This window comes from Myotis myotis, unplaced genomic scaffold (assembly GCF_014108235.1).
Source record: "Myotis myotis isolate mMyoMyo1 unplaced genomic scaffold, mMyoMyo1.p scaffold_m19_p_11, whole genome shotgun sequence".
Lineage (NCBI taxonomy): Eukaryota > Metazoa > Chordata > Mammalia > Chiroptera > Vespertilionidae > Myotis > Myotis myotis.
In genome coordinates, this window is record NW_023416315.1 from 36,131,956 (window position 1) to 36,151,390 (window position 19,435).

At 40.1% G+C, this 19,435-nt stretch overlaps 1 protein-coding gene across 5 annotated transcripts in view; it reads right to left on the bottom strand.

Moving 5' to 3' along the window:
* The window catches only part of DYNC1I1 (dynein cytoplasmic 1 intermediate chain 1), a 277,989-nt gene that overhangs the window by 109,260 nt on the left and 149,294 nt on the right, over positions 1-19,435 (bottom strand). For all 5 annotated transcript variants that reach the window (XM_036328105.1, XM_036328108.1, XM_036328106.1 and 2 more), the window contains 3 exons: positions 12,980-13,069; positions 6,852-7,014; positions 4,756-4,855 (listed from right to left, as the gene is read on the bottom strand). In XM_036328105.1, the coding sequence (XP_036183998.1) occupies positions 4,756-4,855; positions 6,852-7,014; positions 12,980-13,069 (353 nt within the window). The remainder of the gene's footprint in view (positions 1-4,755; positions 4,856-6,851; positions 7,015-12,979; positions 13,070-19,435) is intronic.

Genomic DNA, 19,435 nt, shown 5'->3' on the forward strand with positions numbered 1-19,435 from the left:
CTAATATGCAAATTGTCCCCGTGGAGCTCTACCAGACTGATCACTCACTATGATGTGCACTGACCACCCCGGGGGAGGGGGGGAGGGAAGGGAATAGAACGAAGGAAGGCCCCAGCTGGCACCCGGAAGGCCATGATTGGCCCTGATCACTGGCCAGGCCTAGGGACCCTACCCGTGCAAGAATTTCATGCACTGGGCCTCTAGTACAAACATAAAAGCAGAACATGATATGTGCTAAGATAGGGGCATAAGCAAGTACAGAGGACAAAATAACCATTTTAGTTGGGGTGCTGCAGGGAGAAAAATTGAAAAGGATTTCTAAAAAGAAATGAGCGTTGGGCTTTGTCAAATGGGTAGGTTATCAGGAGAAAAGGGAGAGAACAGTATGGACAAGGGTACCAATATGGGTGCAGGCTATTCTATTGGGTGTCAGCTGGCTCAGTGATGCTCCCATATCTGGAGATTACCTCAGTAAATAGCTGTCTAACTTCCCAGGGACAATCCATTCATTGCAGGGCTGACATCCAACTGGGCCAATCACATTTTCCTAGCTGGTCATTGTAAATTTTGAACAGAGACACAAAACCTGTGGGCTGGCAAGTGAGTTAGGTTATGATAGCATTTTATTGGTGAGGTCCCCCAAGCTGCCCAGATTTCTACTATTCCTGAGTCCCAGTTGTTTATCTTTTCCACGGATCCCCTAAGCACCTGAGTGGCTCTCCAATAAATTCCCCCTTTTGCTTAAGCTAGCCGAAAGTGAAGAAGAATAGGTTCAGGAGACCTCAGAAGGTAGCATTTGGCAGTGAGCTAAGATGTATGAAGAGGTAAGAAACAGGAAATGTTGGAAATATCTCAGGGCATCCTCATAGAAGTTACTGAGTATAGGCTAATGATTTTAGACTTTACTCTGGGGTGGTAGGAGTCATATGTTGCAACTATTTATACTTGTGCTAATACTTTCCCCACTATCACACTTATTGAGTACTTTTTATGTACTAGACATTTTTAAAAATTGTAAGTTCTTTAAATACATTAACTCATTCAATAGTCACAATAAGCATGCAAGCTAAGTATTATTACCATCATTTTATGAATGAGGAATCTTAAGCCAAGAGAAGTCAGGCAACATGCCCAACGTAATATTGAGAGCATATAAGTAATCGTTACAAGTGTTAATCTTGAAAGAATACTTATAATGACTCAACAAAGTAGAAACTTGAGGTAGGATGATCAGTTAGGATGCTATTTCCAAAACAAGCAAGAAGTAGAGGGCACGGCATAAAGTAGATGTCAAATCCATATGTTAGCAGATTTGAATTGGTGTCAGTGGGAGTTTTCTTGCTATTGTAAATTTAATTTGATTTGGCAACTAAAAAATCTGTCCAAAAGTACTCAAGTTTGTATAATCATGACTGAAAGATTGGTGAATGCAATTTACATGTGAGAGGAACACAATATAGTGGGAGTAAGACCATGAGTCTGGTTTTGTACCAGTCTGTCACATGCTATGTGTATAGTATTATTGACCCTCTCTACTACACAATATTCAATGAATGACAAAGTTGATGTAATTCTCCAACTGCTCAAATTTATTCCAGGAAATTATGTGTGGATATTTTGAAAATATTGCAAACTTAAAATGTTCTTGTTTAAGAATCTTGGGAGATCAAAACAAAGCTATACAGAAATCTCATACAGTAGATCCTCGAATAACATTGTTTTGCTGTTATAACATTGATGAGATGCCTTAGGAATTGAACTCTTGTTTATATCAATTATCCCATGGTGAAATGGTTTAATTATATGTCATTTTGTTTAAAGTCACAGAACCTACTTATGATGTTAAGTGAGGACTTACTGTAGTGTTTTCTTTTTTCTCCCCTTTTTCCATTCTGTTCCACTCAGGTAATCATCCTACTAGAGCGTAAGGGTGTGCTTCTGCCCTTCATTGTTAATGTCACTGGGTTGTATCTAGATACATGCAGGAAGTCTCTTCATCCCATACGCATATAAACGTGGTCCTTTGAACCCCACAGAAGTGTTATGTAGGAGCTGAGGGTTCTAAACCTTTTTCTCATGCTCCATATAAAGTACATTTTTCAAAATTGCAAACCTCTTTCTCATAGTGTAGGTGAACAGCTTACACAAAAATGAGGAAAAATAAACGTGGTCTCTCCACGGTAGCATTTCTGCCCTTTACAGGTTCACTTCCTGAAGCAAAAAGCATCACACAGAATCCTCCATGGAAGCAAATCCATCCATGAGCAGGAGGAGCTGGCCCTGCCACTCCTCTGGGAGCACTGTCAGCCGACCCAGGGACAAGTACATGTTGCCTTTGAGGAATGTGTCAGATAAGGTTCCTGTGTAATTTCCAGACTCTGAACAAGTGAACAAGCCGAGCTAAGTGTTTCCTTAGGCTTGGATCTGATTTCTGTGCACACACCCGAGTGCACTCACAGACCACCCACACAGCAGCGGGATGTGCCGGGCAATCCCTGCTGGTATTAGTCTCTGCTCCATGACATGCCTGCTCTGCTGTTTGGATGTAAAAGGAGACTCAAGAGGAGAGAACACTCACCCACTCGGTGGCTGATGACAGTCCGGTTGTGGGGGATTACTCTCCCCTTCAGTTCTCCAGCATGATTAAATGGGGCTCTTCACACCATCTGTTTAACTGCTCTGCCTAGAACACCCTCTTCTCCCCTCCATTTGTCTGAATCCCAGTCTTCTGAGACGCCCTGTCTGACCAGAAACAGATACCAAACTCCACTGCACTCTGAAAGCACTTGCTACCTGCCCCATGTCATTTAGCACTTACACCCTCTCTTGGTGCCAGATTTATTGCCATTTGTGGGAGGCAGTGGTGAAGAGCATATGCCCTAACGTACTGAAAGGCTTGGGTTCAAATCCCTGCTCTACCACATCCTAGCTGAGTGACTTAGTTTCTCTGAGCTTCGATGTCCTCAGCTATAAAATGGAAAGAGTAACAGTGGCCACCTTATGCGATGTTATGAGGGTGAAATAGGATAATGCCATCCAAGCAGCTGGCACAGTGCTTAGCATGTAAGAAACACAAACTAAAAGCTAGCCATGATTATTCTTCTTAATAAAAGCACAGACTACAAGAAAGCAGAAACGGTGCTGGACATAAATGGCCAGGACTCAGCATTCCTTTTCTCCTCACTGCTATGATGTCATTGTCGTTGCAGTAGAAAGCACAGCATGGTCATCGAAAACATGGGCTCAGGGCTCAGACCATCTGGGTTCAAATTCTGCCTGGACCACAACCAGGCTGTGCCACATAACTTCACTACTCTGCACTGGATAAACTGTCAGCTAGTTGAGTTGGCCATTCAGCAAACTGGCTTTTGGTTAATTTGCCTGCTTCCACTCTGAATGCCACACCAACAAGTTTAGACTTTTTTCTTATTGATAATAGGGATTTTTAATCTAGGGGGTAGAGTGATCAGATTTGAACTTTAGAAAGATTACAGTTGAATCTTGAACAACATGGTTTGAACTACATGAGTCCACTTATATGCTGAATTTTTCAATAAATATGTATTTGGCCCTCTGTATCCCTGGCTTTTGAATCCATGGTTGGGAATCCATGGATGTGGAGGGCTAACATTGTTCTACACTGTTTTATAGAAGCGACTTGAGCATCCATAGATTTTGGTACCTGTGGAGGGAAGGGGAGAGTTGGTCCTGAAACCAATCACCCACAGATATCAGGGGACAATTGGGAATTTATATACAGATTTTTTACTGTATGTGAGTGTGTGGCAGGGGAGGGGGGTGGTATCCCTAATCCCTGCATTGTTCAAACTATATTTGACTTGATGTTCAAAAGATAGGTGGACAAGCATAGATATAGAAGGTTAGCAATACTACAGTTGTAAGGTGAGGGATATATGAATAGAGAAATAGACAGTTTTGGTGACTGATGGGGTATGGAAGATAAAGGAGAAGTTGCTAATGTTAATGATGAAAGTTCTGCTTTGGCCCTTGGCTATGGCTTTCACATAGAGAGAATGTAGTGGCAAAAAAAGATTTATAATATGTGGAAATAATGACTTAATGGCATGTTTGAGATTCTGTGGGGCCCCTGAGTGCATCTGTCTGGGGTGTAAAGTGGAATTGAGGAGAGACAGTAGGTGGGAGATATAAGCAGGCTGCCCCCGTGGTGGTTGAATCCATAGCAGTGGAAGAAATCTCCCACAGAGGCCCTGTCAGGAAGAAGAGTGAGGGCATGGCCATGAGGACCACAAAGGGGGAGGAGAAAAAGACACCTTAGAAAAGACTGAGAACTAGAGGGGAATAGTGTGTGGAACGCTGTGGAAGGATATTGTTTTTAGAAGAATGGGAAAGCCAACAACACTGGAATGTCAGGGCCAAAGAAGGCTTAACAATAGCCCCAGGATTTGACAAATAGAAAACCACTGGCAATCTTAATGAGAGCAGCTTCACAGGCAGAATGGCCGGGCCCCTGTCGGGTACCTGGCACATAGTAAGTACTCAATATATAAGGATAACAGAGAGCAAAACTGAAACTGAAACCTCAGGAAAATAAGAAAGACACCCAACAGGCAGAGAAAAAATTGTAGGTTAAAGAGCATATCCAAAAGTAGTGAAGCAAATTCGTCTCTCTCTCTCTCTCTCTCTCTCTCTCTCTCTCTCTCTCTCACACACACACACACACAAATGCCATGAGAACACAAGCCCAGTTTGTCCTATCCCAGCAATAATTCTTACCTGGAGAGACCAGTCCATACAGGTGACTACTCGGTGCTTGGACCAATGCTCATCATAGAACTGACGATTGAAAGAAAGGTTGGCTCCAGCCTGGACATCCCTAGGAGGGTTTAAATATCAAAGATAAATATGATGCTTCAGAATGGGGCTTTGTCTCTTCTGCTAATGCTGAAAGAATGAAATGGAAAAGCATGGTACACAATACTCCCTGAAGCCAAAGCATCCAATTATATAACAAACTCTGTTCGCAAATTAACTATCAAGGGTCTCCTTTATGAAAAACTCTCTCTAACCTGGCCCAGAAAAGGTTTCCACATGTCCCAAGCCTGGTATGAAATGTCAAATTTGTTTCAGGTTCTCATCTTGACGAGTGCTAAAGGAGTCTCCTCCTCTCAGTAAGTTCTATCCTAAAGCAGAGTTTACTAGAAATGTCCCTGTTGTCAAGGGAGCACACACACTTGGCGATTCTTTGAGATCAGTGCCCTTTTATCTGGCCTTAGACCAGAGATGATGTGCATGTTTCTCTTTACCAGTAATTTCTGATTAGCTGTAGTGGTTGCCTCCCTGCTCAATAGCAAGTGGTAAGTTCTACCATGAGACAGACATGCTGGAGAGGGGGGGTGGGGGGTGCACCACGCGTATGAGATGCTACACATAGACTAAAACAGCATCGGGGTCTGGAATAATTACACTTTGGCCAGTGTTTACTTGGCTGACACTCAGCTGGCCACCAAACCTCCTCTCAAGAGCGCTTCCCTGGTCGTGCATTTGCTCCATCGACTGAGTGTTTCAACTGAGTCATGTTTATTCTCTGCCAGCAGCTTTTGGATGTGCATAAAAAACTGCCTACATTTCTTGGGCTTTGGTTCAAGAAATTTCTCCACACTCACCTTTTTCTTCCTGTTCATTTGCTTCATTCCGTTGGCTTGCATCCTGCATCACTTGTACTGGGTGACCTGGTTTTAGATTATTTTCTTAGGCTCTAATCAGTTGGCTTATTCTGAGTTGATATTTTTTCCCTCCTGTTAACCCTTCTGCATCTCCACCCTTGCCAACTCAGGCAAGAGGTATATGCACCCAAGTAACTGTCAGGAAGCCAGGATAACAGTGGGCCAGACACCCAGAAGGAAATAGCACCTAGAAAAACCAACTGAGCCACAGAGTGGGCTTTTAAAAAGAAAACAAACATTTCACAACATGTATATTCAAAACACTATTGTCTCTTTAACTGTTTAGGACATTTCAGAACTCCCTTTTGAATCTGTATGGAGCCTCTGTTGTATTCCTTTGAGTGTCTTCAATGATGATAGGTTGTCCTTTGAGAATGTATTTGAATTTTAGAAATAGTAAAAAACTCAGGTCTGATGAAAAAGGCAGGGGATCTCACCTCCTCATATTGTTCTTGGCATAAAGAAATTGGTGACTAAAAACCAGCTATTTCTATTTCTTAGGAAGCTCATAAAGTGCCTCTTTATTATCCCCACGATGATGGTTAGCAGCCACTGCCTTTTACAATGTATAGGTTGCAGTCACAGAGAAAGTCATTTGGGGCCACTTGCTTTTATTGATTACTTTTTTATTTGTTTTATCTGTAAATATATCCCTGCATATGTGTTTCTAAAAAGGCATAGACACAGAATCTTAAGGTGTCTAAAGAAGAAAACATTTCCAGTTTCTATTCACTGTCTTCCACATCAGTTAAGGTCTATCTTGTGTTTATTTCCTTCAGTTTCCTGTTTGCTTAGACATAAAAAATAGATCTACTGGATATAACATAAATCTCCTGCTGCTGCTTATAAGGGTGTTTTGTCAGAGGACAAAGTACATATGACTCTGCCAGCCTCTATCACCTGGCCCGTTCCCCAGATATCAAGTTCAAAAGCATTTCGCGGAAGCACATGATAATTACAGGGAAACTCTAAGCCAGGAGGTATAACCAAAGCCCTTAGTCAAAGCTGTTTAGCAAGATCAACCCTGGAATTTCATCCTCCTCTGATTTGTTAGATTTGGGATTTGCAACGGTGACACACATATGAATTTAGAATCAACAGATAACTTATCACTGTATTTTTTAAAAATGCACACAAGAAACTAACCCATCTTTTTCCTCTAACTCGCGACCACTATAGTCAAAGAAGATGTCCGAGTCTTCGGCCAGCGCTCTTTCAATGACCCGGATGGTCCGATCAAAAAAGATGAGAAATTCCTCTGAATGAAGGATCTGCTGTTTCTCTTCTTCTGTCAGCTCCCTTGGAGGGGCTTTTTATGTAAAAGAGATTGTTAGGAGAGAGAAAAAAAGGACAATTAAAACATTTCAAGAGGAATCCAACTCTTGAAAGAGACTGCTTATCAAAGGAATGAGAAGACACAGCGAGATAAGCCCTTGTAAATAAATATCCAGTCTAAATTACTCCCACATTCACACAGAACGTTTTTTGCAGATGTATTCACTGCCAATTTTACAAAAAGATTTCATATCTGGCCTACCTACTGTTTGGAAGAGCTGAAAAATATTACCAATGAAAATAGATAGGTGGTTTCTAAGCAATCAGTTTTGAATAACGTCATTGTCTTTAAAACTGAAAAAAAAAAGGCTGAAATAATGAATATTAGAGAAATCTAAAACTATGTATATTAGAGACTACTGTAAAGCTGCACATATTAAATAATTAAGAACTACCCATGCTATGATCCAGATAGCACCTGTCCTCTTTCTCTGGATAAATTCATTTTATTTTAGATGATGACCTGATAAGGCTGACTGATTGCTATATACATTCCACTCAAACCCTGACATGTCCTCCCAAACCCCTTTCACCCCAAATATCTTCTGTTTGTACACAAACACATGGAACAAATAAATGCTTCTGTGAGACACCTCACAATTGCTTGTATGCCTCACTTTTCTAGCATGGTCGAGCTTATCACGAATCCTGAAGATGCAAAAAGTGAGGCAAAGGAGATGAAAAAACAGCAATATGTCATAGTCTCTGAAAGAAAGTTCGCTTCAGAGTCACGACTAAGTTACATAAACTGTTTCTTCAGTAGCAGGGTTTATATAAACCGGTAAAGGATTAGGAACTCTCCCAGACTGAGAAAGCCTCAAGGGCAGAAGCTGTCAGCTGAGCCTTTGTGGTTCTTCAGGAACCCCATTCAACTCTGGGCAGGGAGCCCTCGGTCCACATTTGATTGATGGCTCTTTCTGTGGCACCAGAAGTGCCTGAAGTTGAAGCTACAGAAGGGGGTAGTGCACTACAATTACAGGTGGGTCCCTGGTGGAATCACTCACCCACTGGCTTTTCCAAACACTTCTACCACCATCCCTGTATAACCAGGACCAATGTCCATATGGCCACATGGTCAGAGGACTCTTTCAGGTGCGGGCCTGGAGCATAATGTTTTATGTAAATGTTACTTGCTTCTATTCATGGTCTCTCAAAGCCACTGTTCTGAGAAATGGGAACTGACCAAAGCTCTCCTGCAGAGCCATGGAGGGAATCGCAAACTTTTCAGGTTCATGATGCCTCTCCCCTTCCCACCGCCCCTTTCCTGCCTTAGACCACAATGCGGGAGGTTCGGAGGGACGGACTCCACAATCTGCCCTTGTACAAGAAACTAGCATGACCCTGATGTAGTTGGTTCACACCTTGAAAAATGCTCTCCAGGTAACATTATAACAAAACAAAACAAAAAAAGATAAATCCGCTCCAGCAGAAGATCTTCTCCAAAAACAGCCCATCCCATAGTTTTTAGAAACATTTCTTTGCTGCTGAAGTCTCCAGAACCCAAAAGATGCCAGTGTCCGCTGGGACTCTCCAAGAACCCCCATCAACTTCTGCTGAGCAGAACTGCCCAGACACTGGCTTGAGAAATAGTGAAACGGACCATAACAACAAGAACTCTACAAAACCAACATTTCCTGTGCCATACGTTAGCTTTGATTCTTCAAGCAATTAAAGGTCTCTGGGCAAAGCAGGCCATGATACCTAAACTATAAGTCTGGTTTAAGGGTTCAAGCTAAATACACTAGGCAAATAGTTAAGTACTTAATCATTACTCTTTAGGTAGCAATTCAGTAGTCTACTTCTTAAAACTCCTATATATTAGTATGAAATTGAATTTTTTCACCCATATGTAAGTTCAAGAAAACAGTAAAACCATTCAATTAACTAGGCAAAGTAAATAAATAAATAAATAAATAACCCTACAAAATGTGAGGGTTATTTTATTTTGGTTAGTACTGTTAGATAAATAAATAAACTTCACTAAACAAGGGTATTATAGGACCAAGGAAAATGTCTTATTTTAATAGCCTCGTTTAGCCTTAGTCACTGTTGATGGATGACCAAGGCACCCTGGAAATTAGGCAGAGACAGGACTTTTCCCCTTTATTCCATTTTTATACTAAAAAAAAGCTTTCTATTCTCTGTTTATCTTTTTCAGCTCCTTCTATTTCACCTGTATCTTTCCTTACAGGTCCATTACCTTGACTAAAAAATAGTATCTGTGTAATTTTCTGTAATTTTTTTCTCCCCTGTAGCTTATTGTCACTTTGATCTCATCTTTCAAGACATACAACTTCTCTCTAAGAGAAAAATAAATGGCTGATCAAAGTGTATTTGCAAAGGCCAAGTTCAGGTAGGTGAAGCAGTAGCCTCTTCAGATATTATATTTGACAATACAATATTTGGCTTAAAATTAAATTGCTACTGGAGCAAAACAAAAGATATATCTTATATTAAGCTTTGATGTCTAACAGGGATCAAATGACAAGATTTGTTAGCACAAAATAATAAGATGCATGTGCAGACAAGTAGTTTTTTAACATCGTAAACAATATTCAACTTAGGAGTTAAGTAGGACCACAGGCATTTTTGACAAAATCCCAAAACCTCCCATACTTAAAAATCTTTAAATTGATAAATGTTGTTACAATGTAATGAAAATATAATGGAGCATCCAAGAACCATAATCAAAAGCTGCATTCGGAGATGAAACCTCTCCAGACATCATATTTTATGAAAGAAAATTGGTTAATTAATGGAATCCAGAAGGTTCAAAATACAAGCATAAACAATTAGAATCAGAATAGTTTTGCCCAGGATAATCCCCAAATGCCCCCTGAAATACTTGTTTCTGCAGCTTTTCCCTATCACTGGAACCTAGTCAATTTTTTAACACACTCACTGCATGAAAAGGGCAGGATTAATTTAATAAGGCATATCAGAGCAAAACATGGGCATTATAATATTTTATTTTCTTATAAGAAATATTATAGCAGGTTTTTTTTTGCAACAAAATGTTTATTATTTCTGCCAAGAGCTAACAATAATTTTTGCATCTAAAGTGACCTTAAAAAGAAAAAGATTCTTTGTAAAAAGCAGAATATGTGAATTTGACTTACATGTGGTCCAAATGACATGACAGATTTCAAACTTAGCAAAATTTACCTGAACAGTTATATTTAGCTTGAATAACAAATATGAAAACACGTGCTGCATTCATGAAATTCAAAGTTTAGATGGCTGCCTAATTTTGTGAATTCATGTCCTGCAAAATTAAAATCTAGTATACGTTTTATTTCAGGGTTTACTTTATATTCTACTTATTGTAGAAATGTTAATTTATCTTGGTTTTACATATGAAAACACTTTTTTAATGTCTTTCACGATTAGTTTAACCTATTTTTTTGAGTTTTCTTATCGGCCTTAAGGTGTATTTTTTCAGTTTCTTTTTTAATTTATTTATTATATAGTATATCTTTTGGGTTCTTGGAATTTTTTTTCTCTGTAAAAATGTAAAATTCATCATGAATTTCACAATTTCTATTGAGTCTTTTACAATATCTTTTTTTTTTTGGTTAAAAGTTATTTTAAAAATATCCACTTGTCTTGCCTTGTTTCTATGATGTAGTTTTAAATTTCAATATAAAAATGGCATCTTTTAATGTTTTTCAAGAATATATTTAAAAGACAAAAAAAACAAACAACAAAACCCTCAAAGCTTAAGTTTAAAATCAGATTAAATAGGAGGATGGCTCTTACGAGAATTTTACAGGGAAATCAGTTCATAAACAAGCAACCCCAACCAGACTAATAGAGAGGGCATCCTCCACTGACGTTAATGTGAGGTTCAGGAGCTGACATGCATTTACAGGAGTGAGGTTTCCGATGCTGTTGTTTCAAACCTCCAAACCTGAAGACACAAAGACACTCCCATATACAAATTCCCTACATTTTGATTAAAAGCTAAAATGTACCTGCTGTTTTTCTCTACTCTGTTGCGGACAACAGAGTGAAAACAGTCAGACATCAAACCCATATTTCTTTACTGTTTAATGCATTTTGATGTCACATGGGCAAAAATGTCAAAAGCCAGTGAGCACTGATTATTTTCCCATCTCCCCTTACCACTTTTTTTTTTTTTTTTTTTTTTAACTCCAAAACAGGCCAGATTTCTCAAAAATGTGTTCACTGGTTGGAAACCATGTATGTCAAGTTTCAGCCCAGAGCAAATTTTTATGGCTGAGTAATAAATCCCTGAAACTCAGGGTTCATAATGAAAGTGCTGACACAGCCCTAACTACCATGCAGCCGTGTGAATGGCGCCACTATTATATCTGCTGGAGATTCGTTCAGAAGTTTGCAAAATACTGTCTTGCTTTAAAAAACAACAACACAGAGTTTGATGCCACCATAAACATGCTTTTAACCCATTATGTGCTAATTTGCAGAAAAGCCATTAATAGAGAATAAAGCTCACCGCGCAGCAGTAATAGAAAATGTATTGCAAACGTCTTCTTGACTTTTAACAGGACTTTAATCAATTCCATGAAGCATGAGTAACAGTTGAAATTAGAGGGTGTTTCTGCTCAGAAGTGAAGAAGGTGGTTGCAATGTTTTGCCAGAGTAGACAATTTGGAGGTTGGGGTGTGCGGGTGGGGGTGGAGGGGGGTGGTGATCTGTGCCAAGACATGCAAAACATACCCCAGCTCCTTATCCCCAGTACGTCTTAAGGACATTTTGCAAAAGCAAGAAGTGGGTATCTTAATAAATTCTGATTTATTTTATCTCATGCTACACCTGTGTCAATGATATTTTATTCACCAGCTTTAAAAAAGTATGTTCTTAGTAGAAGTTTGAATGTGAAATCTCTTAAATCAAATCCATTTAGATAGAATCTCTCAAGAAAAGTAACTTTATTCCCTTCTGTGGATGCCACTATTAAAGATGAATCCACTCCTTGCCCTCCATTGTGCCCCAGAACTTGACTGTAACCAACCTCAGTGCCTGAACAGACTGACGTGAGTACACGTGACCAGTATGGACCCTGTCCTCCAAATGTCTCCAGTGACAACCATGTGACACACATTGTGCCAGAGCCACAGGCATCTTTAAAATGTTAAATCAATGGGCTTCTAATTAGAGTTATGTTGACCTATATTGTGGGCATTTGGTAGGAAATATGGAAGGATCTTTTAAATCCATACTCTGTTCTCACGGACACTCCATTGATCAATAAGAATGACAATTTCAAAGTTTTCTTTTATCTGCAGGGCTGAGAATCTAGAAGGGATATAAATCAGATTTTTAGGGAAACATCACCTGTAGTATTGTCTTCCCCTTTCTTTTTCTTTGTTATAATTTTTAAAAATTTCGATTACAGATGATATACAATATTATATTAGTTTTGGGTGTACTGATTAGACATTTCTATACCTTCTGAAGTGATCGCCCCATAAATCTACTACTCACCTGACACCATATGTAATTATTACAATATTATTGACTATATTCCCTATGCTGTACTTTACATCCCATAACAATTTTCTCTTTTGCTTTAGTTTCCTTGTTTGTTTGTGTGTTGTTTTGCTTTCTTGTTACGTTATCATTGGGAATATATAACAAAGCTTCTAGATAGCACAATAATTGATAACGAATGTCTTATTTTATCATTATTCAGTAATAATTTTACTGAAATCATGCCTGGATTTGTTGCTGGAATTGTGGATGGTTTGCACTCTATTTGCCTCTATCAGTCAAAATAAAAAGTGACTCTTGCTTTGGAGATTAAAGTTCATGTTGCTAAATGTAATGTATTGAACAATCATAGAAAACCTTCACACACAGGGGGTGTACATTTAATTTTTATTTACCTCTAGAGTCCCTTATGGTAATAAAATAAATAAATCAAATAATGACACAATTTAGCTCCCACACCATACCTTCCTTCACTTCCTGTTTTTTGTCTTGATTTTCCAATTCTGAATCGTGGCCAATCTTAGGTTCCACCATATCCTCATCATCTTCATCCTCTAGAAAAAAAGAGAGAGAAATGCACTATTATTTTTCTTTCAAATCAAAGCCTTTGGTTGATGGTGGGAGGTAGGGGCAAAGGGTAAAGTTCCAATCATTTAGGGCAACTTCTAAGTGAATCAGTCCACAATGAATGCCCAAGATATATGTTCATGAATATATAAATAAATTATCTCCAAAAGGAGCCTCTTTGAAAGTCCCCCCAAGTTGCTGAGAAAGCCGCCCTGAGTCAGCACCTGCTACGCCCATCTCCAGGCCCTCACCACATGGGATGTCTTGGAATTGCCTCTCTGACCTCTGAAGCTTCTTCAGAGATGGCCCCAAAACAGATCTTAAAATGTTTCCACCTGGGGCACATTCTCCACAGGGGACACCTGCTGTACAGACGACTCATTTCCAATTTAATTCTCACCAAATTAATTTGTTTTTGACCTACAGGAAAGGGTTAAATACAGGTCTGACCCCAGGTCAAATGCCATTGGCAAGTAAACCACCAGGGGTAGGGCCCCCAAAAGTCCTTGCCATTGGCCTCTGAGAAAGCAACCAACCCACATGGCACTTACACATCCAGAGCAGCTCATGCATTAATGTGAATTTAATGAGCACTAACAAATGGACCCAGGAGGCTACCACTGCCAGATGTTATAGTGCCCTTCCTGCCCTATGCAAATGTGTGCTCACTCTCTCTCTCTGCTCTCAACCTGCCTGTCTCAGAGGCCCCTTTCATTGTAGGCCTCTTGGAATCATCAGTCACGATGTAGGGGAGAGTCCAAAGGTCATAAGAAAATCCAACTTCTAAAAATAAAATGATCTAAAGAATTAAAACTTACTTTCACAGTTTTTACTATATTACCCTCACTCTTAAGTATTATATTCACTGAAAGTTACTGATTTTGGTGGTTCAAATGGAGTTTAAAATAAATGACTTCATTTCCTTCCCTCATACATTCATTCATATATTCATTCATTCAACAAATATTTACAAACCTTCTATAAGATCTCAAGCTCTCTATATAGTCCCATTTCCATCACAATAAATCTTGAGACATATTAACTCAAAACTTCAGTACCAAACAACTAGAGAATGCCCTGTAAATGCATACTTAAATGTCCAAATAAATAAGTATGAATTGCCTGAAAAGTAACTCCAAAAGTTCCCACTATATTAAGCAAGTGATTTGTGTAAGGAATATCAATTTTTAAAACATGGACGTATAAAGTATAGCAGTGCAATTTAGATAATTAAATTTTTAAGTGGGAATTTTCATTGAAATATATTACTCTCTACACATGTATATAGGTTGTGTCATCAACCTCATTATCTTATAATCACACTATATATACATATCAGAAGAAAATGTAAAACACTTTTAAGGAAAACTAATTTATTAATAATACATTTATTAATACACATTGATGAGATAAAAAGTTGCACTGAACTTTTGAAAAGAACACAGATTTTTAGATAAATAAATCTTATAATGTTAATAACGCCTCTAAGACCTTATCCCTATATAAAGATATTACTGCTATCTACCCACTGCAAACCTGCTTGGAAATTCCTGAATAAAACATTCACCAACACATGTTGTATCTTCACGATCCAAAGACCTAACACAAAGCCTGGTGAGGCACTGGCTGGAGGGAAGTGTCCTCTCCTGCTAAACCTTGGATGGGGAGGCAATTTTCCAAAGGATACTAATTTGCTGAGAAAATGGCCCCATTTCAAAACATTCTAGAGGCATTTTCAGAAAATGCAATGGATTCAGCAGCAACACCCTGACACTTACTAAATGCCAGCAACTCCAACAAACAAAGGTGGTTAAGACCCATGTTATTATGTGTTGAACTGGGCACCCCCAAATTCATATGTTGAAGACCTAACCCCAACAAGCTCAGAATGTGACCATACTGGAAATAGGCTTGTTGCAGATATAATTGATTAAAATGAGGCCATACTGAAGTAAGGTGGGCACCTATTATGCCCATAAAAAGGGAAGGTTTAGACAAAGACTCACACACAGGGAGAACGCCATGGGAAGATGAAGGCAAAGATTGGGGTGATGCTTTCACAGGCCAAGGAGCACCAAAGATTGCCAGCAACCCGCCAGAAACCAGGGAAGAGTCATGGAGAAGTTTCTTCCTCAGAGCCTCAGAAGGAACCAACTCTGCCAACACCTTGATCTCAGGATTCTAGCATCCACAACTGTGAGAGAAAAGCTTCTCTGGTTTAAACCACTCAGTTTCTGGTACTTTGTTCCAGCAGCCCTAGCAAATGAAAATGCCAGGCGAGTGCCTTATGTCTACTGGTATGATCTATGCCCTAATAGAAGAGATACAGGAGATACACAATAATAATACCTACAGCAGTGATGAATGCTTGACATGCATACTCATTTATCAGAACTTGGTACCATTAGGCTAATTTTATAGATGAGGAGACAGAGTCATGGCCAATCCCCCAGCAAAAAATACCAGAAAACCTCCAAATCATGTCAAGCCATTACACATGCTGTCCCCCTGCCCACAGAACGACATGAAACAGAAATGCCGAGGAAGAGAAAGGCCTAAAGTACAAGCAGGTACGATATTCAGTTGCAGTACAAGGAGGCGATCATGGAGGCAGACATCGCATGGCTTCAACATGGACCGCTTTTCCACATAAGGCTGAGCAGAGGAGAAGTTAGGTTTCACATCCTGGAGAGCTACGCAATGGGTGGTTTTATTATTCAAGAATATACATGCTGCATGCAAATTCTGCTCTCGTTTTCATTTCAGAACCCACTGCCCTGAGACCCGACCAGCCAGCCATCCTTACTATAAATTCCTCTGGTCAGACAGACACACAACCTGGGTGGGAGCAGGATGTCAAGAGAAGTAACTGATCTGAGTTCGAGACTGGGGTCTACCACTTGCTAGCCTCTTGATGTTACACAATTCAGAGAAACTCTCCGAGCCCTGCTTCCTCCTTTGCTGAGTGGGGATAAAAATCCTTTCTTAAGCCATCAAGAGAGTTGGGAATACTTGTTCCCAGAAACCTTCAAGCTGGTGGTGCCTTAGCTTGTATGTCAACACAGATTTATTGAGCACTTAACAGTAGGACGTACCTGGTGCTGGGAATCTGACAAAGAACAAGACAGACGAAAATCTCTGTGCTCAAGGAGCTTCTATTCGAGTTGCTGCAAAGAAGCCTCAAACCAATAAACAAAACATGCACTGTATCAGGTAAGTGCTGGGGGGACTAGAAAGCTGGGAAGGGGGTTGGGCATGCAGGGAAGGGGAGGGAGAGTAGAGATTTAAAATGGAGTGGTCAGGAAAAGCCACACTGAGGTGACATTTGAGTAAAACATTCAAGGAGTTAAGGGAGGAAGCCGAGTGAAGATCTTGGGGAAGTAAAACTAATAACAAAGTACTCCATCTCATTCACCAAGGGGTGAAATGGGTCAAGTTCTACATTAATTTACTATCAGTCCCATTCACTATGGGGTTGTGCTTTTATCAGAGCCATGTGGTCTCTACATTCACATCTTCTAGTTCTTGAAATGAAGCCAGTTTCATCAAATGACTTGAATTAGCTTAAATAGTATCATGTTCTCACTGGTCACATATATAAGGGCTTTTGTTTTAAACATTCATTCCTGGAAGCGTCAAAAAGCAGCATCATGACAGAAAGTGGCCCTTAGAATTTATTGGAAAAACATTATTCTATAAGGGCTTGGCCATAGAAAGGGCTAGGTTTGTGATAAAAATGTGCTAGTTTATATAATGTGTTAGGTTATCTAATTCTTTAAATAGAAAATCCTTCCCCAGAGAATATGTGTTTGATGAGGGTGTTTTTTAAAAAAAAACTAACAATATCTATTGTGTTTATAATATGTACAAAGTCCCATAATGAGATACTGTGAATAAGAGAGAAACAAAAATTTTAAATAGTACCTGCCCTTTTAAAGTGGTTATAAACCAGTTGTAGGCATTAGTTTGTAGTGGCCACAGAATTCTTTGTCCATCAGTCTTTTAAAGACACAAAGTAAGAGTTTCAGTGGATTTGTTAAGGAAATAACACAAGAGACTGGTTTGTTTCTCTGCATACTGAAATGTTTGCCTTGCTCAGCAAAGAGAGTGTATTTTCCTTTAAGACTCAGGTTTCCTTTCTGGTGCAATTGGAATTACTTCTGTTGAAACCATTTTCAAAACAGTTAAATAACAGTAAAGAAAAGGATTTATGTAGACCCACTACAGACTACTGATATATGAGTTGTGCCACCAGTTCATACCCGGTTACATTTCCTCTGAGATCGGAGGGGGAAAAAATTACCACCCATGTGTGGTTTCCTGTACCAGGTCCACACCAGAAATTAAACTAGTGGCAGGAGTTAATGACCTGTCAGTGACGGGGCTAATTTCAAACAATGGCATCTTTGGGACACATTATTTTATTTAGCACCCAAATTCTGCCTCTCCCGTTGTTGCATTCTTTCCCTCTAACGTGGGGAAAATCTTTAGTAACCACTGTCCTCCTTCCTTAAGTGTTTCGGAAGGTCTACGAAAGAACAATTGCATGTTCAGCAGTAATCTCCCGTAACACTTAGCATAAGGCCGGGCCCTTTGTGTGAGCTCCACAAAGGCTAGTTTCCTCTTCCAGTCTGTGGTTCCAGTAAAGCCGACGTAGTCAATGTGAATATGCCGTCGTCGGATTGCTGAACTGCTCTGATGGCCTCACAGATCTGAGATACTGGGAAGGGAGGGTAGTGGGATGTCGTTACTGCTTGGCAATACAATAGAAAAGTCCCGTTCTGTCTGGGGAGGGGGCATGGACCCCTTTGGGGTGCTGACATGCTGGGCCCTGCTTTCTTCTCCTGAAGCCCAAGGGAAGACATTATCCTATGCTCCATCTCCTGGTGGCCAGGACACAGGTAGTTAGTTACCTGGGCAGTCAGAGCTGATGCTCCTAACTGGGGCTTTGTCTTTAGAGTCAGGAGACAAAGCTGAGGGGACATTAGGATTCATTTTGGGCAAAAGGCCATAGCAGCAATGGTGTCCAACATTTTGGTCAGATCACTCCAGGGGCCCACTGTCTGGGCTGGTCCCTGCCCTTTTCCAAGTTTGGTCCCTTGGCCTCCTGTTGATTCAGTGAGCACAAGATTTCCCTCCAATAAATCTCACTAGAGGCGGTGTCAGCATGAGATTTCCTTCTAATAAGTCCCACTGGACTTAGTGCCGGTTCCTTGCAACCAGCACTCGAGTGACACAGGGCAGCCCTCTGTGTAGAGAATGGCTGTGTTTTATAAGGTCAAGGGGATCTCACTTTCCTGTGCTCTCCCAGGGCCTGCAAAACCCCATCATAAGAGGGTGTGAATGCCCGGATCGAGCCCTTGCTGCCTTATTCTTGGCTTTCCATGAGGGGACCGCGGCCCTTCCCACTAGCCATCGCAAGGGAGACTGCTAAGTCTGGTCAGGGGCAGGACGGCAGGGAGCTCAGTAGGCCATTTCACTCCATCCTAATTGATGCTAAAGGCCACCTTGCTGCTGCCAACGGGTGGAGGCACAAGGCAATTACCACATGACTTTGAGAAGAACAGGCCAACGACTATAAGATGCACAATTACTATATGTACCAGTAAGAAAAAAAAAATGATACTGCTAATTAAAGCATAACACATCATCAATTCTAATGTGAAAAATTATGAATGTTGGAGTTGATAATTTGTGGCTCAGAAATAAATAGAAACTAGTTTCCGAAAGATAGAAGAAATGGTAAGAACACAGAGTCAACTCTAAATCAAACTTATTGCTGTGCTGCTGTTGTTGGACAGGCTTGGAGCAATACAAAGGCACATTTATGTTTTGTTTTGTGGGTTTCTGTGTGTGTGTTTTTTTCGTTTTAGATATATTGATTTCAATGTCAGAACAAATGCCCTGGCCACTTTTATATAATTCTATGTATAGACACTTCAGATGGTGATTTTTTTTTATAACATAATAAAATATTTCAACAGAAAAACAGAGTTAACTCTCAAATATAAATTTGTTTTCAATCAAAAAAATAATGCACTTTAGTGAAGAGAGTCTTTGCAGCTCTGACTTTGGCCTCATTGTTTCTCACATCCAGTGCCACTCTGGATGACATTTATGTCACAAATTAGTATCCCCAGCTGAGATGGGCCTTCTGGGCCTGTGGGGTACATTCCAACACAAATGTTCCACAGGCACCTCACACCTGGCATGTCCAGAGCAGAACGCCTGCCTTTTGCAGAGATACGCCCCTTTGATTGCATTCTCCATCCTGCCTCATGGGGACCACCATTTGCATGCGGTCACAGCTGGACACCAGAGTACCACTTTCAACCACCTTACTCTTTTCCATC